General features: G+C 52.5%; 9 protein-coding genes across 9 annotated transcripts; 5 read left to right on the top strand and 4 right to left on the bottom strand.

Moving 5' to 3' along the window:
* The first annotated feature begins 48 nt into the window (after nt 1-48).
* On the top strand, nt 49-1,928 carry BDP55DRAFT_333825 (IBR domain-containing protein). Its single transcript, XM_060566867.1, has 2 exons — nt 49-371; nt 450-1,928. The coding sequence occupies exons 1-2, from the start codon at nt 281-283 to the stop codon at nt 1,889-1,891; spliced, it is 1,533 nt and encodes a 510-aa protein (XP_060424464.1). The 5' UTR covers nt 49-280; the 3' UTR covers nt 1,892-1,928.
* Nucleotides 1,929-3,108: 1,180 nt separating this feature from the next.
* Nucleotides 3,109-6,021, bottom strand: BDP55DRAFT_333848 (uncharacterized protein). The gene is made up of 3 exons (XM_060566868.1): nt 5,875-6,021; nt 5,668-5,815; nt 3,109-5,585 (listed from the first exon to the last, which is right to left on the bottom strand). Exons 1-3 carry the CDS (start codon nt 5,885-5,887, stop codon nt 3,332-3,334), a joined length of 2,415 nt encoding a protein of 804 aa, XP_060424463.1. The 5' UTR covers nt 5,888-6,021; the 3' UTR covers nt 3,109-3,331.
* A 652-nt stretch (nt 6,022-6,673) lies between these two features.
* On the top strand, nt 6,674-7,729 carry BDP55DRAFT_333803 (translation machinery-associated protein 16). Its single transcript, XM_060566866.1, has 4 exons — nt 6,674-6,967; nt 7,028-7,115; nt 7,174-7,307; nt 7,365-7,729. Exons 1-4 carry the CDS (start codon nt 6,796-6,798, stop codon nt 7,505-7,507), a joined length of 537 nt encoding a protein of 178 aa, XP_060424462.1. The 5' UTR covers nt 6,674-6,795; the 3' UTR covers nt 7,508-7,729.
* A 1,235-nt stretch (nt 7,730-8,964) lies between these two features.
* On the top strand, nt 8,965-9,141 carry BDP55DRAFT_521775 (uncharacterized protein; the record flags this gene model as incomplete). Its single annotated transcript, XM_060567776.1, has 1 exon — nt 8,965-9,141. A coding segment is annotated over one exon (177 nt), but the record flags the coding sequence as incomplete, so codon positions are not given.
* An 81-nt stretch (nt 9,142-9,222) lies between these two features.
* Nucleotides 9,223-11,187, top strand: BDP55DRAFT_678740 (mitochondrial glycoprotein). The gene is made up of 2 exons (XM_060576010.1): nt 9,223-10,150; nt 10,220-11,187. Exons 1-2 carry the CDS (start codon nt 9,648-9,650, stop codon nt 10,776-10,778), a joined length of 1,062 nt encoding a protein of 353 aa, XP_060424460.1. The 5' UTR covers nt 9,223-9,647; the 3' UTR covers nt 10,779-11,187.
* A 541-nt stretch (nt 11,188-11,728) lies between these two features.
* On the bottom strand, nt 11,729-12,683 carry BDP55DRAFT_697434 (S-adenosyl-L-methionine-dependent methyltransferase; the record flags this gene model as incomplete). Its single annotated transcript, XM_060577683.1, has 3 exons — nt 11,729-11,965; nt 11,990-12,551; nt 12,613-12,683. The coding sequence occupies 3 exons, from the start codon at nt 12,681-12,683 to the stop codon at nt 11,729-11,731; spliced, it is 870 nt and encodes a 289-aa protein (XP_060424459.1).
* Nucleotides 12,684-13,966: 1,283 nt separating this feature from the next.
* On the top strand, nt 13,967-16,651 carry BDP55DRAFT_697432 (putative phenylalanine ammonia-lyase; the record flags this gene model as incomplete). The annotated part of the gene is made up of 4 exons (XM_060577682.1): nt 13,967-14,251; nt 14,324-15,513; nt 15,568-16,015; nt 16,598-16,651. 4 exons carry the CDS (start codon nt 13,967-13,969, stop codon nt 16,649-16,651), a joined length of 1,977 nt encoding a protein of 658 aa, XP_060424458.1.
* A 156-nt stretch (nt 16,652-16,807) lies between these two features.
* On the bottom strand, nt 16,808-17,506 carry BDP55DRAFT_755196 (Scytalone dehydratase; the record flags this gene model as incomplete). The annotated part of the gene is made up of 3 exons (XM_060580741.1): nt 16,808-17,268; nt 17,322-17,419; nt 17,476-17,506. The coding sequence occupies 3 exons, from the start codon at nt 17,504-17,506 to the stop codon at nt 16,879-16,881; spliced, it is 519 nt and encodes a 172-aa protein (XP_060424457.1). The 3' UTR covers nt 16,808-16,878.
* Nucleotides 17,507-18,038: 532 nt separating this feature from the next.
* On the bottom strand, nt 18,039-19,372 carry BDP55DRAFT_719635 (CAP domain-containing protein). Its single transcript, XM_060578445.1, has 2 exons — nt 18,484-19,372; nt 18,039-18,421 (listed from the first exon to the last, which is right to left on the bottom strand). The coding sequence occupies exons 1-2, from the start codon at nt 19,203-19,205 to the stop codon at nt 18,400-18,402; spliced, it is 744 nt and encodes a 247-aa protein (XP_060424456.1). The 5' UTR covers nt 19,206-19,372; the 3' UTR covers nt 18,039-18,399.
* Nucleotides 19,373-20,453: the final 1,081 nt, after the last annotated feature.

Raw genomic sequence — 20,453 nt, 5'->3', positions numbered from 1 at the left:
CAACAGGCATTCTTACTCCCCTCGTTGAATCTGATCCTCACTCTCCATCTCCGTCACCCGTGTCTCACCTACCCATATAATCCTACCCGTTTCCGCCCCCTCGGAAACGCTTTCCTCGCCTCCATCTGCAGTCGGCACCATTCCTCCCACTACGCGGAAGAGAAAGGCCGCTGAGGCGACGATATCCTCCAATAACCAAGACACCGCGACAAAGAAGAGGATCGCCTCGGCTGCCGGACAGGACGCTCCCCCAACCCCCGTCACCACCGCGAGCAACGGCATGGATTCAGAGGAGGACTTCATGTCGGCTCCCTCGAGCGACGACGAGATCATGCAGGATGACAGCGGCGAGGACATGTCTGGCCCTGATGGTATGCATACATCCCTCAACCCACCTCGAGACTTCTCGGTCTCGAAGCCACCCACTGACGTCTCTGATTCCTCCACAGATTTCGATGAAGATGACTTCGAAGACGAGCCCGAGGACCTGGGCATGATCAAAGACTCCGACAGCCGAAAGAAAGTGGCCTACGACATCTCATTCAAGGTCTACGAACCAAAGGATATCCAACGTCAACAGGATGACATGATCGACGAGGTCAACATGATCCTGAACATCCGCAAGGAGGACGTTGCAATATTGTTGCGGCACTTTAGGTGGAACAAAGAACGTTTGATCGAGGACTACATGGACGCTCCCAACAAGGTCTTGGAGGCTGCCGGCCTTGGCTCGAATGTGGCTGGCCCGCCTAAGCTTGAAGCCATTCCGGGCTTCATGTGCGACATCTGCTGCGAAGATGAGGAGGGCCTCCAGACCTTCTCTCTCAAATGCGGCCACCGATACTGCGTGGACTGCTACCGCCACTACCTGACTCAAAAGATTCGCGAAGAAGGTGAGGCAGCTCGTATCCAGTGTCCGGCCGAGGGCTGCGGCCGCATCATCGATTCAAAGTCGTTGGATCTGCTCGTTGCATCCGACCTCAACTCCCGATACCATGAGCTGCTTAACCGGACGTACGTGGAGGACAAGGAAATCTTGAAGTGGTGCCCTGCACCAGACTGCCCCAACGCCGTGGAATGCGCCATTAAGAAGAAGGACTTGGACAGAATTGTTCCCACAGTAGCATGCGGCTGCGGTCATCGCTTCTGCTTTGGTTGCATTTTAACTGATCACCAGCCTGCTCCATGTGAGCTTGTCAAGCGATGGTTGAAGAAGTGTGCAGACGATTCGGAGACTGCTAACTGGATATCGGCCAATACCAAGGAGTGCCCCAAGTGCAACTCGACAATCGAGAAGAACGGCGGCTGCAATCACATGACATGCCGAAAGTGCAAGCACGAGTTCTGCTGGATGTGCATGGGCTTGTGGTCGGAGCACGGCACGAGCTGGTACAACTGCAATCGCTTCGAGGAAAAGAGTGGTACAGACGCGCGTGATGCCCAGGCTAAGTCCCGCATATCGCTAGAGCGCTATCTGCATTACTACAACCGATACGCCAACCACGAGCAGTCTGCCAAGCTCGACAAGGACATCTACCATAAGACGGAGAAAAAGATGGTGCAGCTCCAGACGGCCTCGGGCATGTCTTGGATTGAGGTTCAGTACCTGAACCAGGCCTCACAAACGCTGCAAACTTGCCGGCAGACTCTTAAGTGGACCTATGCCTTTGCATTTTATCTGGCGCGCAACAACTTGACCGAGATTTTCGAAGATAACCAAAAGGATCTGGAGATGGCCGTCGAGGCCTTGTCAGAGATGTTTGAGAAGCCCGTCCAGGAGCTTTGTGACAAGAAGTTAAAGGTCGACATAATGGACAAGACGTCGTACTGCAAGAAGCGACGGATCATCTTACTTGAAGACACTGCAGACAACCTGGCCAATGGTATGTGAACAATATATACCAGATCGAATAATCGCTGACCATATTAGGACGTTGGACCTTTAATGTAGATCTTCACGGACCTTCACCAGCCGGGGCCACAAGCAGTCGTCGTCAGTAGATCATGAATGATGCGGGCCGGGTGGCCTCGGCGAGGCGCGCTTTCGATGAAGGCAGCGACAGACGATGGAACCCCGTAATCCTCTTCGACTAGGGATGAGATAACGCGGTGGCAGTCAAGGCACAGAAGGAAGATGATTAGCATGATTTGTGAGGCTCGCGAATCGCTTTCTGTGCTTGGTATGAATGTACACAGAAGCATGGACTCAGACGAGAGAGCCACGTGAAAGATTTGTGGCGGGAGTTTGAGACGGAAACTTGCAAGAGGAAGGCATTAGACGCAGAAACGGAAACAAACATGGGGAGGATTGGCTGCTGCCATCATGGTCATCACTTGAGTGTTTCCATCTTGACAGAGGTTGACTTTTTTTCTCCTCTCTCTTTCATCTTAAAGGGAAGGCAAGGGATGACTGCTGCGCATCATGAGCATTGTGTATGGTATAGGTCTTCAGGTTACATGCCCCCCAGTGTCCCAGGCACGGCGGGCTAGGGTTCATGCATCACGCCACTATTTTTTTATTCTCGTTGGGCAAGCTCATGTCTTGGTCCTTTCTTCATCATGGATTCTGTGTTGTGAGTTCTGTGTAATTTGTAAAACGTTGCGACCCATGTATCTGTCTTCCCTTGTTGGTGATTAGTGTAAAGTGTTTTGTGAGCGCGCAATGGGCCGCATTGCTTGACTGACTTATCTGGGTCCCTGCTCTTGGTTCAAGGTGGGATTGGGGGCTGGATGGCTCCCGGTCCGGGCCGAGATTGCATGTTTATTCAAGTCCCGTAATGTACGGAGTACGGATACACACTCAGTCCAAACCCCATAGGGGCAAGTCGTTGTAGTTCGAATTTTGAACAACAGTCCTGCAAGCTGGTCACACATAGTAGAACACATGTTTCATCACAAAAGGTCTTCCGGCCATGATATATTCCCATCATCACTAACTAAAAACTCCATCGTCTCCTGTGATTACAATGCATACAAGAAACCCTGGCTATCCCATTGCTCTTGATTTGCCTTGGCACGCTTCTCATGTTCTGTGGTCCCTAGAAAACCCCTATCATGCCAATTGATAACGTATGCTGTATGCCTTCCTGCCCGTACGCCTTGGTGACCTTGTCTTGATTCACCACTGGCATATACCGCCCTCGCTGCGAATCAGGAGTGGGGGATAACATGATCGGGTGCTCAAGAGAATAGAGCTATCTCTACCCTGTGGAGGTCGCGCTCCTTGCGCCTCAATGATGCGTGTCTCGTAACGCCTGCTTCCAAAGTGGATAGAACAAAATAATGACGCAACGTTTGTGGGTATCGCATCGACATGTGGTTAATGATTGCTTCAGTTGTATACAAACCGAGAAAGGTTCAGTGCCTTGGGCATGGAGTCGCTGTCGTCTTTCTGGCCAAGGTCTTGGGCAAAGACATCGTCATCATTCTCGCCGTCGCTATCGGGGATGATCTGGTCTTCGCTTCCGCACGGCGCGTTCAGAGCCTCGACCTCGGCCAAGTCGACCTTGGGCAGAGGCACAAACGACGGGTTGACGGGGAACGACTTGAGTAGCCGGCTCTTCCGGGGACTGCGTTTAGGGCTCCGCTGTATCATGCTCTTAGTAGGAGACAGTGGCTGCCGGGCAGGCGGGTTTTTGCGCTGGAGGGCACGGGCTCCCATCCGCTGCAGTGGGGTGAGAAGCGGAGTGGTCTTGGACGGACCGGCTGCGATTGAGCTAGCCGAAAAGGTGATGGAGGATGCCGCAGTGGAGGGGGCACCGGTTGAGGGTGTGAAAGTCGATGATTGCTGAGAGGCAATGGTGCTCGGCGTGTTGGGCTGGCTTGAGACGGCTGGGCTGGGCTGAGAGCTGAAGGCAAATCGCTGTAGTGACGTCCGTCTCATGTTCTTCTCTGGGAGTGACGAGACAGACTTGGTCGGCTCGACGTCATCTACTTCGGACACATCAGTTAGCGGCGTAGCCGATATCTCTCCGTCCTTGCTGAACTGGCTGTCTGTGCCGGCAGTTGCCTCCGTTCCTGTATCCGTGTTCTGACTCTCTTCATACACCGATATTGACTTTGGCTTAGGAGCATGCCATCCGTCAATGTCGGGGAGATGAAGTAGTGCCTCGTCGATGGAGTCGTCTGAGAATAGGAAACTGTCCTTGCTCTTGTTGTTTGAGCTTCCGTTCTTGGAGAAGAACTTGCTCTTTTGGGATTCCTCAGTTTTCGTTTCTGTGATGTCTGTGTCTGCACAGAGACGGACCTTCTTGGGAGGCCGTTGGGAACCGCCTTTCATTAGCGCATCAATATCGACAAGGGTGTTTGTCGCATCACCGGCAGTGATACGACGGGTTCCGTCAGAGCTGCTAGGGGCGTTTTGTTGCAGTAAGTCCTGGATGGGCTCGGTCCGTCGTCGTAAGAGGCGAGGGGAAGTATTTGAACGGGCGGTTCGTGTGGGGCGAGAGCTGGCGGTTGGCTGTGATGATGAAGTGTTGCCGACATATGGCCTAGGAAGGGGAAAGACTCTGGGAACAAGGCCGTTGTGAGTAAGAGCAGCAACTCTCTCTGGATCGACAGAGAAGCAATTGCGGTCCATTTCACCCATCGGAATACGCTGGTGTCCTTTGAAGTACGAATCAACCGGTTTAGTCGGTTGTCGCGTGCGGGTCGACGATGAAGAGGCAGCCGCGAGGGCCTCGGCGGACTGGGAATGTCTTCTTTTCGTATCGGTCTTGGAGCCAGGCATGGGCGCGGGGATGATGGTCTCCTTGGTGATGGGGTTGACGTCTCCGAGTGCAATTGCCGTAGCCAAGGCTGGCTCGACGTAGCCGCCAATGAACGGCATATCCTCCACACCCTTGCCTTCCTCAGGTTCTGTTAAACACACCAGCCGCTTCGTCGTCGGGCAGTAGACTCTTTGGTAAATGAATGTGAGCTCCGCCTGAGCAAACCGAGACATGTAGTTCTCTGAAACACGGTGCTTTCCCTCGAACTGAATCATCCGGACCAGTCGATCAACCGTCTTATACTTGCGAATCATCCGGTACGCCGTCTTGAGACCCATGTTGTTGATGCCCTCAAGATAGTCGCACCCGCTGAGAATAGCCATACGGCGGAAGTCGTCATCTGTCCACCCCGTAAGAGAAACCTCCCGAACTGCACAGAAATCCCTCCGGTTGATCTCGATGCAATTGCCGTACTGGTCGAGTTTCGTGAGGAGCCGCTTGCAACCGAAAACCAAGAGATCGGAGTCCTCCGACAGAATGCCGTTGATGAGGCCTTGGCGTTCGAGGTAAACGAGCTGAGAATCAGCCTCGTACGGTGCAACGACGTACGAAATATTCATCTTCTTCAATTCGTCAATGAGGTTGCGAGCCATTTCCGGTGTGACATCAATGGCCTTCTGAAACTCGAGGGCTGCTTGTGACGACTTTCCGGCTCTGAGAAGCTCCATGGCAGACTTTTTGCTCTCTTCACGGCGTTTAGCGCGGGATCCCTCGGTGGCGGCTTTGCTGGGAAGGAAGTCGCCATCAAATACCATGTATGGTGTGACGCCAAAATGCTTGAGCATCCTTACCCGATGCATGGCGAAGTCGACATATCTGATGCAGTGTTAGGCATATAAACCTACGGGTGCGTAGCTTGGAAAGTGCCAATGCACAGCGCATAGCTAGGGCCACTTACTTGCGGGTGGGGTTGCCCTTGGCCAGGTCAACAGCGCAGGCAATGGCTCCTCTGTGAAGCCATCCGTAGGCGTCGACGCCGAGCGTCTCACCGGCGAACTTCTTCAACTCGGTTGGCTTGTGGATGGACTTGAGCAACGGAAGAAGGCCTAGGGGGGTTCGGTGAGCAAGAACGTTCGCCAGACCCGAAGCAAGGGAGAAAAGGTACCTGAGACGCCCATTGTTGATCGCAAGAAGGGTTCGCAGGTCCTCAAAGGTCGGCAAGTTTGGATTTCCTGAGGGTAGCCTAGGTCTCTCTCTCTCTCCGATCCGATTCACAGGCCAGAAGCCGGAGTCGACAATGGGAAAGCAATGCTCAGTCCATTCATTGAGAGAGAATGACGCGTAGGGAAGACGTTCGCGTAAGGATTGCAAGTCGGAACGCCAAGTCAGGTGACCCGGGGGCAAATGTAAACAAAGCACTGGGGCGCTACGTTGACGATACCGGAAATGCCACTTGTTCGGAATATTCGCGACGACAGGTTGGAGACTGGAAGAGGGGGAAAGGCGAGGTCGACAGAAATTCACCACGATGCTGAGGTCGGAGGAGCGAAAGTGTGCAGGTGGAGTGAATCACGGCTTCCTGCACGGGAAAGGGACGGTGGAATCGCCCGGGGGGACCTGGGCCTGCTATATTGGAACGCGGGTGGATACACCGGACCGCGTCAGGCTCATATCGCGACTCTTTTTTTCCCTCTTTCTTTCTCTGTCTTTTTTTTTTTATTAACGCAAGGACCAGGCCGAGCGAATGCCCCAAAGGGGATTAGCGTGCCATGGCCAGGATATCCAGAGCAACGTCACTCTGTCCGGATTTGGCTGGAGACCATTGGACCCTTCTTCGGTTAAGTGGAGACGTCTTCTTTTCATTCCATTCAATGTCTGTGCACAGGTACGAAGGTACAAACACACTGCAGAGGAGAGATGGATGGGATTTTCATCCGGTGGGGCACAGACCGACTTTCACAGACCAACGCCATCGTAAATCTCATTCTGCGTCTCGTTCACTCTTGAGCATCTTCGATCTCAGGTAACAATCTCATTGAGGGGCTTGATTTTGTCTCAGTCACTCTGTCGCTCCCCTACCGCCAATATGCCCTCAACATTAGAAAAGGCCCGCAAGCACATTGCGAAGAAGCGCAACGGTCATGACCTGGCCTTGCATGAGTTCTCAAGAGACTCCAAGCGTCTTCACAAGGCCTCCATCAGAGACCAAAGGCTGGGAAAGCTCCACGCTTCAAAGAACAAGAAGGAGCAGCCCATGAGTAAGACTACCGAGTTCAAGAATATCCAAACTCACAAGGACTGATACCGAGTGCCCCTAGTTGACCGTGCCTCCTACTTCCAAAAGGCTATCCAGGAGAGGGGATCTGAACCCCTCGACTTGGCCGCCGTTCAGGAGCTCATCAGCAAGTACGTCTCAGCAGCCGAACAGCCCACATACTTTGAGCAAACACTGACACATTAGCAGATTTGTGCACCAGTACGATGAGGAGTACGCCGAGGTCAAGAAGACCCGCCGTGCCGGCCGCCCTGCAAGTGCCAAGGAAGACTTGCTCAAGCTGAAAATCTCCAACCTGGAGGAAGAGTACAAGATCGGGTTCTGTTAGTCGTCCTGCATCATAGTGTACCTTATTTCACGACGTGCTAACATCTATGTAGACCTTCCTGACCTCACAAATTCGTCCAACGTCACCCTCCTCGACCGCTGGGAGGGCTCATGGGCTTACCTCACCTCCGTCGCCTGGGTCAAGATCACGAGTGACGGAAACGTCAGAACCTCCAGCTTCCCTCCCAGAGTTTAGTTTCTGGCATCTGACAGCATGACCATGGCGTTCTTTCGGCGTTTGGGGGAAAACCACGAGGCCACCAGCAAGTCAGGCCTCGAATCGAAGCTGCATCATCGATTTCACTGGGACAAGGGATGGGGGATCAATCGTCGGCTCCAATTTCTGTACACGGCTCCTCGTACGGTGCCACCATAGAAGGGGCGGGATTTTCGCGGGAATTGTCTCAGACAGGTTCAGGCACTGTATCGGACTTCTTGTTTGGCCAACAGACAAAATTTCTCCGGTTACATACAGCAACCGTGCATGTTGAGGTGCGAAAGTTCCCAAGGCTCGGATCACAGCAGACCACGCATGGTCAAATCACTGGCTCGTTTAGCGTCTAAGTCATGATTCTCCTGTGCTCGTTGCACAAAAGGGGTCTTCGGCAAAGGGTGCCAAACGTGGAGAGCATGTGGCTTCATGGGAAACCGCGCGCCGTACCGATGGCCATTCGGGGGAGGGAGATTCAAAAGGCGGGCGGCAGAGACCGAAGCAGCGTCATATGAAGAGCCAACGTGGCGGTTTTGCATGAAACAAACAATTACTTCCGAAACTTTGGGTGAGGATCGGCAAACGCTGCCTGAGAAACCTTGCAGCCTAGTATAACATGATCCTCTTTATCCCAGATCGCCCAACCATGGAGCTTCCATATTGCATGCCGGTAGTCACGATGACGCCGGGAACCGAAACGTCCTGACCATACAGCTCCATCGCGCGACATCTTTTCCACGGCGTCGTCAGCCTGTGCTCAGACTCGCCAAGCAAGTCCAGATCATGCATCCCATCTGCTCCAAGCCTCCTGGACCAGGCCACTGGGACCACATTGTCGGCGAGTCGTTATTCTGCTTCATACTAAGACCCAGCTTTTCCCTCGAGTTCCAGGTGCTACATTACACCGCCGGTGTACTCGTCTCGCGAGGCTTTCAACAGTTACACGCCTGCAGAGTCTTGTGGTTGAGAATGGACCCATCTACTCTACTCGATCCAAGTCTCTTCCCACAAGTGGTGAGATGTTGTGAACAGAATTGCGTCTGAGAGTGTCGCAGGACAGAGGATCGGGATGCTGGTGGGCGCTTAACATAACACTGGCATCATGCTGTCGGTACAACGATGGCGGCTGGGCTCTTGATGCGCTGGATCTCGGGGAGTATTTCCGTCACGCAGGATCATTGGGTCATCTCCAATGGTATATCATTCAGCCAGATCTCCGGGTCTACGGGCATCATATCTACTGTCATTGTTATGTTATGTATTAGCGGATAATTACTACAATTTAGACTGATCAACTATCTCGCCAATCTTCCTAGCTGTGCCTATCATTCTCCATAATTTCGATAACTCGGCCATCTTCAGATTCCACATATCTGCAATGTAAGCCGTCTTTCAGCATTTGAGGCACTTGGAGATATGCTTATATAGACATCTAGCAAACCATGTGCAAATACATCACACACCTCCGCGTCTGCAGTGTATGCAGTCACCAAGATACGGTCCTCATATCGGAGAGACCCTGCTTTCTGGCCAAAAAGAACGGCGTCTTTGGAAGCTGTGATGCCGGCATAGGTAGCGACCGTAGCTGTACCCAAAATCACTGCTGGAAGTGTAAAGAGGGAGTCCGTCGCATCCCTCGGCCACAACCAGTGTCGCAACATATCAGTCTTCACTAGAGAAAGGAAAGGAAAGGAAAGGAAAGGAAAGGAAAGGAAAGGAAAGGAAAAGGCGGTGCAGGCTGAGTGAGAAAAGAGTCAACTATAGAGCCATTTCACGGCAAGCTAGTTGCGGGTCAGCTAGAAGTATTTCCTAGAATTGTCTTGAAAACTGTTGTTTGTTACAGTGAATGGTTTCCTGGAGACAAGCCCACGACTTCATGGAGCGAAGTCTGAGTGTCGAAAGGTCTGGATCCTGTTGCTACCTATTGGAGCTTAGCTCAGAACCTGTATTGATAACATCAAAATCAAGGTGCTTCTGTGGATCGATTCCAGATGCAGTGGAGTTATGGTCTGGTGCCTGAATTTGAGAAGTGTTTGCAGAATGGACCCTGCCGTTAAGTCCCTGGCGGTCCCGCTCCACCTAGCGCCGCGTAACCCGGCCAAAGGTTTCGCCGATTTCTAATCTGATGTCAAAAATTTTGGGAGCTCTCCAAAGCTTTTTTGCGACCTGGCAGATCCAGCCAATCCACCTCCACCCTCCTCCAACAAGCTTTTGCACCTCTCCTTGCCTCAACCATCACCACCGCTCAACACAACACCTCCAGTCACCGCCCATCATGCTTTCCATCAGATCCGTCGCGCGCTCCGCGCCCAGAGCTCTCACCCGCCTTTCCCTCAGACAGACCGCGCGCCCCAGTGCCTTCATCAAGGCCTCATCATGGAGCGCTGCCGTCCAGACCCAGCGCGCATCAGCCTTCTCCAGCTCCGCCTTCAGGAAGTCTGCCGCCGGCGAGACCGACTCAGAGCTCGTCGCCAAGCTCGAGAGCGAGCTCCAGTTTGAGGAGGAGGTGAAGCAGAACGAGCAGCTGCCCGCGAGCGTCAAAGACTTCATCGACAACAGCCCCTTTGAGCTCCACGACACCCCTGGCAAGGAGGAGGTCAAGCTTACCCGCAAGTTTGGCGAGGAGAAGTGAGTTCTGCAGCCCAGCAGCGTCTAGCAACCAGTATTGCGAAATGGGAAACTAACAGAAACCCTCAGGATCACAATCACTTTCTCCATCGCCGACCTCGCCAACTACGACCCCGAGATGTACGACCAGGACCGCGCCCTCGAGGACGAGGAGTTCGAATCCGACGTCCAGAACCCCAACAAGCAGTCCGGTGTCCAGTCCTCCGGCGGCGCTCGCTCCGCCAACGCCGAGGAGCAGCTCGAGGAGGAGGAGGGCGACCTCGACGAGGCCGCTCCCCCTTGCCGCCTGAGCATCGTCGTCGAGAAGCCCGGCAAGACCCCCGGCGCCCTCAACATCGACGCCACCGCCCAAGACGGCGCCATCGTCGTCGACAACATGTTCTACTACGAGGACGGCAAGCTCGCCCACGCCTCCAACGCCGAGGTCGCCCACGCTCGCAGCGACATTTACCCCGGGCCCCCCTTCGGCAGCCTCGATGAGGATCTGCAGATCCTGATGGAGCGCTACCTCGAGGAGCGCGGCATCACCCAGGGCCTGGCCGTCTTCGCGCCCGACTACATTGACGTCAAGGAGCAGCGCGAGTACGTCCGGTGGTTGAACAACGTCAAGGGCTTCGTCAACGCCTAAATTCAAGGTGAATGATGGTTTTTGTTTGGAAGGGAAAAAAATATGTTGGGAAGAAGAAGAAGACTCAATGATGTATGATGGCGCGGCGCGCGTGCAAAGTGTAAGATGATACGAAAAACCCACACCCTGGAAAAGGACCTTCTTGGCTTGTTCTTATAGCTGTTTTCCACTCTACGATGTACCATATCAAACCCATGGCCTGGCTGGCATGCCGGTTGCCCACATAAGAAACTGTAATATCACAAAATCCTCCTGCACACATTGACCGCATTTGCCCCACTGTCATTCCCCAAGCTTCATTCGATACCAACTTGTTGACGGGCAATGTCATCAAGGTTCATTTAAACCAAGTGGGAGATGAACATCAACATGCACCCAACCTTGGTCGGTCAAAAAGAGAGAGGAGAGGAAAACAAAAACATACAACACCAGGTATTCGCTGATCGTCACCGACTCAACTACTAATCTGGCCCTCATCGGCTTGTCTATGGGAGAGCGGACGGGATCCCGAATTCTCCGATGGGTGTGGTCGTATGTGATTGTTTTCGGAAGGGAGTTTGACTATCAAGGTGAGAGACGTGTACCTCGATCTGGTGTGCCGCCAGCAATTCCGTGACGCGGACGAAGATACTGTGCTAAGTCATCCGAAGCACCAATAGTCTCCTGCACAGCCTCTCAAAGACTTCGAGTAAGCCTCATAGCCTTTCTGCAGGAGTCCGGGCGATACCTCCCCAGGACTTGAAAACCCACGCCCTATCGGCTGTGGTCAATGTGCCTCTTCGGGTGAGGATGATGGCATAGAGTGCTTGGAAGCCCGGCCAGCGGTGCAACACCAACCATTCTCAATATTGAAGTGTTGCTAGAGACAAGGGTCCGCATGTGGTGGACACAGGGGTTGCCCAAGTTCTCCTGACGAGTAATGCTGGCATTATCATAATTGCTTGTATCAACTACTCCTGAGCTGGCTTTCTCCCAATGGGGACTGTGTACTTGACAAAAATCCCTTCCTCCACTGATGAAGTCTCAAGGCATTTCTTCGTCAATTTCGAAACATCTTCATTAGAGTACAAGTCCCGCTTTGTCAGTATCTTTCTGAGAAGGTCTGGGAAGGCCTTGAGAAGAGTGCGTTGCGCATAGTAACCCACCGCTGCGCTGGGAATATTCTTCTCGGACGGCACCATCGAAAACTCAAACTATTGCGTGTGCAGAACTTCGAGCCCGGCGGCTTTCATGTGATCCCCAGCATGGTCACCAACCAGGATGTCCAGTCCCATAGCCTGCGACTCCTCTAGAACTGCTTGATGCCACGACCAATTTCCGCTAAGCTTTGTCTGCGTACCTTGGCGGTAGTACTCCCAAGAGCAATCTTGGTGCTCTACGATGGCACCAGGCTTCAAGAAGTGGTGGACGCGTGAGAAGTACTCTTTCCAGTCGTCAATTGCGAGGAACAACATACGCCCAAACACATAATCCAAGCTTTGTTCCTGGAGTCCCTGCTCGGACAGATCGTTCATGATGTTGTCTTTCAAAAAAGTGACATTGGTCGGAGCTGAAGCTTTGACATGATCAGGGACTGCAGACAAATCAATCCCGTACGCCCAAGAAGAAGGACATTGTCGTGCGAGCCGGGTAGTGGCTACTGCAGTTCCACATCCGATGTCGAGAATCTTTGATTGGATCGGGAGAAGTCTCAGGTTGAAGAGAAACGGCTTCCCACCCAGTATTGATTCGATGGCAAGTGCTTGTTCATCGAGACGAGTTTGCTCCGGGGCACTAGCATAGTAAGCTCATGTACATCAAGACGCCCTCGGCGTGTGTTGTCAGAAATACTTACTCATTGGGTAGAACGTATGGAGACGAAGTGTCATGGTAGGTGCGCTCAGCGTACTGTGATGATGTTGCCATGATGGTTTCTTCAAAGCTTTGCAAGCTCGCCTCCGGCTGGCTAAAATGAGATGTCCGATTGGGCTATCTTTTTGTTCAGGCTGAATCCTGTATATAAGGCATATTGAGAGGGAGAGAAAGCAAGTACATGATGTCCATATCACATCGCAACTTATATAAATATTCGGCTTCAGACCCGAGACTTTTTCAAAATGATAAGCGCCATGCGATTGAGGGGTAAGTTGTACTTTCACCACCTTATGGTTTGCAACCTTGTCATAAAAGCAGTGTTGTACTGAGTCGAGATGTTGAGCAGTAACGCGGCAATTGAGATGGACCGTTCTCACCATTCGTCAAAGGACGCCGACTGTGAATGGCTTCAATTAAAGTTTGTTGAACGCTAGGCAATGTAAGCCAAAGTTGAGGATTAAGACATGTTTTTACGAATGGTCCAAACTGTATCCCGAACGCAGCATTGTGCTGACGGGAATATGGCAATGGACCAAGATTGAATCAATCCCACCATCCATTTGTTAGGAGAAGCCTCCTATGACACGTGTCTGAATAGCTTCTCTGAAAGTTTGAGGCATGCCGGGGTGTCTGGGCAGTATAAAGATGCATTCGCTTAGATTCTGGAAGATCTTATCAAATGGAGCCACTGCCAGTGCCTGCGTGTGAACAAGAGACATGTGATGGTGTCCATGAGATTTCTCACGATACTGGGCAGAATAATCAGATTTTAGACCGATAATCAGTCTAGTTGCGTCCGACGAGAAGAAGCTAAGAGGACCAAAATTCGCACCGCCATTGCTTCAGGAAATGTGGGCAAACTATGATTTCGGCATCCCACCGGTGGAGTGCTCTCCGTGCGCTTGACTAAAATAGTGACGATTATCATTGATCAACTTGTAGGCAGCATATCGTGTCACTAGGAACAAGATAAGAAATGATTCTCAACGTTCCCGCAAAATATCCGAGTATCCGAGTCGTGTCGAGGGAAGCTCGCAGATGAGTGGAATTCTAGAGTTGGTCGCCCCCAATCTTGATGGTCATGAGGGCACGCACACAGAAAGAGCAGCGAATACTGCAGTTAACATGCTCAGGTATCTTTGCATCCGGGAATATATAAGTTGAACTGCCTTGAACTAAACTGACATGCCTCACTCTTGCGCTCTCAATCACTCCTTGATACATCACCTCGCACTCACCTGAACACCATTTACTTGTCTCCAACTTATATTTTGTCTCTTCAAGACGCATCCTACCATCATGTTGATGGGACATCTAAATCTTGTCTCCGGGCAATGGAAACATCTCCGGCAGTTGCTGGACTCACATTCTCATGCGTTGTAGACGGCCAGACTTTATTACTTTCCGACGTGGTAGCCGTCAGCCATTATCACGCTCCGGTCTCTTTGACATCGGATGCCAACATCCTCAACAAGGTCCATCAAAGCACTGTCCTGTTGCGCCTGAAGCTTCGCCAAGGAGCTACAATCTACGGCATCACAACAGGATTTGGCGGAAGTGCCGACGTGCGCACCTCTGACCATGAAGAATTGCAGAGAGGGCTACTGCAGCTTCCCCAAGTTGATATTCTTCTGCCTTCCGACAGAGGCTCAGATCCTTATGGCGAAAGCCATCTTGGCATGCAAGCCTAGAGAGGTCATGCCCTTCCTACCTCCATTGTCAGAGGAATGTTCCTCATTCGGGTTAATTCTTTGCTGCGTGGTCATTCTGGTGTTCGTTTGGAAGTTCTGAAAGCTATGTTGACTCTGCTGGACAACCATGTCATTCCGATAGTTCCGTTGCGTGCAAGCATCTCAGCTTCAGGGGACTTGATACCTCTATCTTACATTGCCGGCGTTTTGGAGGGCAACTCGGATGTTTACGTTGTTGTCGGCACGCAAAACCAAAAGTTCATGACTGAAAAAGAAGCCTCGAAATTCATAGGCATGGAGCCAGTACGTTTTGAAGCCAAGGAAGCGTTGGGCATCACAAATGGTACTGCTACAAGCGCCGCAGCGGCCTGTATCGTCATGCACCAAGCTCATCAACTCGCAACAATGTCACAATTCCTTACCGCCATGGCAACTGAGGCACTACGAGGTCGACAGTCGAATTACCATCCGTTCATATCCCAATGTCGACCGCACCTGGGACAGATGGAGGCTGCTGCCACCATACTACGTCTTCTCTCTGGATCCAAGTTGACCAGAAATAGGGACGACCACGCCGAAGGCCTTGTAAAAGGCCGATATCCTCTTCGGACCGCGCCCCAATGGATTGGTTACTTGCTTGAAGTCTTGATGCTAGCTCAACAGCAAGTACAAGTTGAGATCAATAACACTACGGACAATCCCCTCTTTGATGTCGAGACCGAAACCGTACATCAAGGGGGGAACTTTCAGGCGCTAGCTATCACTTCCGCCATGGAAAAGGTTTCATCCTCCATGCAGCTTTTGGGCAAACTCATGTTTGCGCAATGCACAGAGCTTCTCAACGCCAAGCTCAATGACTGCCTGCCGCCGAACCTCGCCGTTGATAAACCGAGCAAGTCTTTCACGACGAAAGGGTTGGACATCACCATGGCAGCTTACATGTCTGAGCTGGCCCATCTATCCCATCCAGTATCCGCCCATATCCAGAGCGCTGAGATGAACAATCAGTCGATCAACTCGCTTGCATTGATAGCTGCCAGAAACGCGTTGGAAATGACCGAGATCTTATTCCTCAAGTTGGCAACTTACGTGTACGCCTTTTGCCAGGCTCTCGATCTGGAATGCCTCAATCTCGATTTTTGCAACGTCGCAAGACCCGCGATGCTGGAAGTTGCTCAGAATTGTATCTGGTTTCCCAAAGCTACCGACGGAGCGGACGACATTGCCTGACGCTGTGGCGAGAGCCTGCTCCAGAAGTGGAACAACCTGGTCAACCTCGACGTGGAGGATCGAGGTCGAACTGCTGCGCGAGAAGCGACAGGTGGGCAACTTGAGATCTGGCGCCCGTTTCTCGAGGGCATGCATCCCGAGGAGTTGATCATTGCTCTCAAGGCCATGGACGATCATACAAAGCAATCCGCCGAAAGAATCAGTCACGAATACTGCAAGACACGCTTACGGTTTCTGGAGAACCCAAGCACAGGCGCATATCTCGGGGTTGCTTCAAAAGCAATCTACAAATATGTCAGGAAAACACTGGGGGTTCCGATTCATCGCGGTCTGCAAGACTACCCGCCCACTTTGGGAACCGGCGAAAGCCCCGAGGAAGCGGGAAAGAAGACTATTGGCACATTGACCAGCGAAATCTACGTCGCTTTGCGCAATGGGTCGATGCACGACATGGTGATGTCGGTAGTTGCTAGTCTAGACTCTAAATAGGATACTGTGCGATGTAAAAGAGGAAACTTTTAGATAGCTTCAATGGTTCTTCAAGAGCCACTCTCTATCGCATTCGCTGTCTCGAACCCGAATTCGATCTATAGACGCCGTGGGATGCATGACATGTCGTTGGGCGATTGAAACCAACTAGCAACAGTCACGTAGCACAGGAACGGTGACAAGCGGCTCGCACGTGTATTACCACGTTGAGACCATCTCCTCTACCGGGAACGGCCTTGCCTGAGCATGTCGTCGCGCGGCAGGTTTCCTCGAGTCATTCATTAGGGACATGGCACTTGCAGTAAGGTCTATAGGGTCGTGCGGGCGGCGGCCAACCTCATTGTTGTCGATCTGAAGTGCTTCCTGTGCAGTAAGAGGCTGCAAACGGATGCAGCAACCGGTATGCTGCAGCACATGGTCAGTTAGGTCGATGGCGGTAGCGTGACGAACCTTGTGGATGTGAACTTGAAGTTCAAGATGAGGCCCTTCCTGCTCGCAGCTCGACCACTTACAGGTCGCCCTCGACAACCTGAGCTTGTTCAGTGAGTTTGCCAGCGGATGTTCTCGGGGCCGAAACCGCTCATGAGGTGCAGAGATACTCAGGGGTAGTCTCATGGCCTTAGACTCGATAAGAAGGCCGGGCATTGTGATGCCGACATGAACCCAGGTTACTACGGCACCGACGGAGGCGAAGGCCTATGCTTATTCTACTGGTTCATTGACAAACTAGTCTTGATCTCAAGCTGCAGATACAATGCCAGGCATCGCAAACTCGTTCCTGAAAACTGCCAAACAACCTTGCAAGCATTCCAAAGACCTCGCACTGCTCTCACCCATCATGCATCCCTCTCCGTCCCAGCTAAAAGCGAATCACGCCCCTCAGCAGCTACCGCCTCGAAATCATACTCGGACCAGTGCATCCTGGGACTCAGCCCCGCAAACTTCCACACGCCGTCGACCTTTCTATACCAGTGCTTATTGCTACTATGCGCATGCCCCTTGACGGCAACTTGTTTGAACGTCTCGTCGGTGTACTTTTGATGCGGGACTCGCAGCTGATGATGGCCCACTACCTCGGTGTCTGAGATCTTTTCCCAGCGGCTTGCGCCGACAAGGTGTTGCGTCTTGAGGAGGGGGCTGCCGAGCATGGGCTTGCTGCTCATCATGGCGACATAGTCTTCTGCGGGCATGGCTTCCCAGATCTTGTTAAGGAAGGGGTAGTCGATCTTTGGTGTGAGGGTTAGGTTGGTCTTGTCGGAGGAATGTGTGATGAGCTTACGCGGAGGGTAGGGGCGACACACTTGCGAAGACGATCCCAGTCTTTTGTGTCGTAGCTGTCTGCCCACTCGTAGAGACATGCATTTAACCCGAGGTAGTCTAGAGTACTCATCAGCATTGCACCATGAGCATTGAAGCTTGGTGAATTGGCTTACCATCGAAAGTAATGTTTGCAGAAGACGTCATCGTATCGAATGTATGAACTATAATAGAAATGGATGAAGCTATAGCCTGGCGTTCGTGATTTGGTGCCAAATTCCTGCCGGGAGAAACTACTCGGGTGACCAGACACTGCTTGAAAATGGAATCACTGGATGTTAATACGTGTATCCTCAGCCTTCAAGTCAAAGCATAGGAGAAGCCTTCTTCATGTAACCGGATCCTTTGTTTTACACAGCTATATCTAAGCAAATGGGCAGATACTCAGTCTGCGTGGTTCGTCGTCACAATTCGAGAGAGCGGGGGACCGTGGGTACAACCCATCCACTTGCCGTTCCTCCACTTCCCGGAGAAGCTTACCGGCCGGCTATGTCAACTTTTTGCGACGAAGCAAGGCATACACACAAGTTCTTTGCGTGCCAAGTCGATTCCTGTTCAAAACGTCCACTAGCATAAAGTCAAAAGAGTCGGATGGCGACTCGGCAAAGGCCATAAGGAGAACAATTTCCCGAGTCTCATCGCAGAGTGGAACGCCACTCCTCATGTGCATACAGCCAAGCACCATCGGAACATCATATCGAATCACCGGGAGGAAGTTCAAGTTGCATCGTGAGGCATTTAAGCTATGTCTCGTTATAGTCATGCAAGAAATTCGCCAAAGGGCGGTTGGTTTTGTAAAAAAGGGACCCAGGATCTACCTCCTTTTCCTCGATCCTGATTTTGGAATCCAGCATCAAGTCGTGGGAAAATATCTCAACCCCAAGTACACAAAAAATGTCCAAGAATGGAAAGAAAAGAGTTTGTTGGTGTACGGCCCAGCCAGCGTAGCTACCAGAACAGGTGTCCTGCTTTGTTGTCGCTGCGTGATCCCTTGTGCCATTTTATCAAAATCCGTCCAATGGCGGCGTCCTTATCGACGTTTAGTAGGGCTTCTCGCCGAGGCTGTTTCTCTTGTTAGCTATCTGCTTTCATGACTGGTTCCACTGAGGAGGATTGAAACTTACTAGTTGCCGGGGGGCGAGTAGCGGGCGACGACGTAGGTGCCCTGGGAGTTGGTGGCAACAGCCAGACCGACCTTGGTGGTGCTCTTCCAGACGATCTGAGTGTAGTGACCGAAGCCCATGTAGTTGTCCGCGGTGATGGTCTCGCCGTTGTAGGAAGACTTCTCGGCGATCCAGGCGTTGGCGGCGTTGATGTAGGGGCTGTCGGTGTTGGACTGCATGTACAGGTTCTCGCCCTGGTCATTGACGGAAGAGTGCGTCAGGGAGCCGACGGAGAGGAGGTGGGTGGCCCACTCCTGGGCGTTGGAGGCGAGGGTAGCATCCCACTCGAGGGCCGGAACGCCGACGTCGGAGCGGGCGGCGTTGTGGGCATCGAGGGCGGCCTGCTGGTCCGAGGTGAGGCCGGAGGTGCCGCTGGAAGCGGCGGTGGTGGCGGCCGGCGCAGCAGAGGAAGTGGTGCTGACGGCCTCCTCGACAGGGGCGGCGGCGGAGGGGGTCACGACCGGGGCGGCGGAGGTGGCAGCGGGAGGGGCGGTGGCGGCGGGGAGGGTGATGGTGGAGGTGGAGGTCACCTCGGCGCCGGAGCAGTCGTCGGGAGAGGCGGACTTGCTGGCCTCGAGGCCGGTGTTCCCCCAACCCCAGTAGGAGCCGGACGGGGGGCCCTGACCTCTCCAGGCGGCGGCCTGGGTGGCGAGAGCGGCAACGGCTACAGCGGAGAAACGCATTTTGAAAGCTTGGGTTTGGTTGAAGAAGGAGTTTTCTTGGAAAATCGCCGGGATTCTTGGATGTTGATCTGAAGGAGTGAACGGAGGATGGAACCTGCCAAGGCGTCGATGAGTACCGCTGGGGTGTAAAAGAGTGACAGACGCAAAAGGTCGATTTTGGGTGAAGAGGAAAAGGGAAACAACGCAAATGGAACGCGAGAGACTCGGATGTTATATATTTTGCATCTTGTTTACGAATTCTTAGTTAGAGTTGTTTGCCCCCGGTCCTGCTGATGTCGGGATATTTTGCCGCTGGCGGTATTCAACTTGAGACGAGTGATGATCTCCCGTATGCAAGCCTCCACATCAGAGATATTAAACTGGAAGACGTGGTGTCTCACACTCCCGGCTCTTTGGAGAGAGCACTTACGAAGGATCGAATCTCCTTTGCATCCTGATAGGACCAGGGGATTCGAGGGGAGCCTGGAACCTGGAAGGGATTAGGATCTCAGTGTGTTGGAAGCATCCCCCACACCGTCAACATTGTCAACAAGTCTTTCCAAGTTCCAACAGTTTCCTGTGCCTGGCCCTGAGTTCCTCCCCTTCTTCTGCAGGAGCCGCGGAAGCGCGGAAGTTGGATCACACAACGGTGCCCATTGTATTAGTGGATACGCTGACATTGGAAACGACCCCAGATGAGTGGTTTAAATTCGACCGGGCAGCAACAAACTCGCCCCTGTCGACATGTCTCACACCACCACACCCAGGATCTCCAAGGATTTCTCTGGGACGTAGCCCTACCAGATTATGTCACATCAGTGGATTTAGCTGCTGCCGGTAAATGGAAGGGACCCCATGTGGGGCCGAGCGTGTGGTCCAGGCAGCGGTCCAGAACCAAATCTGCTCAGGGATGACATTTCCTCGACTCCTTGGCTGCTCGATACTCCCTCATGAGGTCTCAATCTCTTTGTCACTTTTCTCAAGCAACAAGTCTGAGAGCCCTCCTTACCGCGGTACTCTCTAATTCTCTTCTTACAGCCTCGTTCAACGTCCTATGGAGTCGGTGTCCGAGGGGGCCAGATCAGAAGAAAGTGAGAGAGAAACTGCCCGTATAGAGTACGATACACCCTATTTGGTTGGGTTCGCCTACTTCGGAGCACCCCACCTGTCATTTCTTTCTCTGACACTCTCTTCTCGTCTAATTAATGAAGTTGCAGCCGAACGGACATTGTTTATTATGCTTCGATCATCCCGTCAAGTGGGATGAAA

This window comes from Colletotrichum godetiae (assembly GCF_030913485.1).
Source record: "Colletotrichum godetiae strain CBS 193.32 chromosome Unknown BDP55scaffold_57, whole genome shotgun sequence".
NCBI lineage: Eukaryota > Fungi > Ascomycota > Sordariomycetes > Glomerellales > Glomerellaceae > Colletotrichum > Colletotrichum godetiae.
Note: the sequence above shows the minus strand (reverse complement) of the source record. Positions and strands in the feature narration are given on the sequence as shown.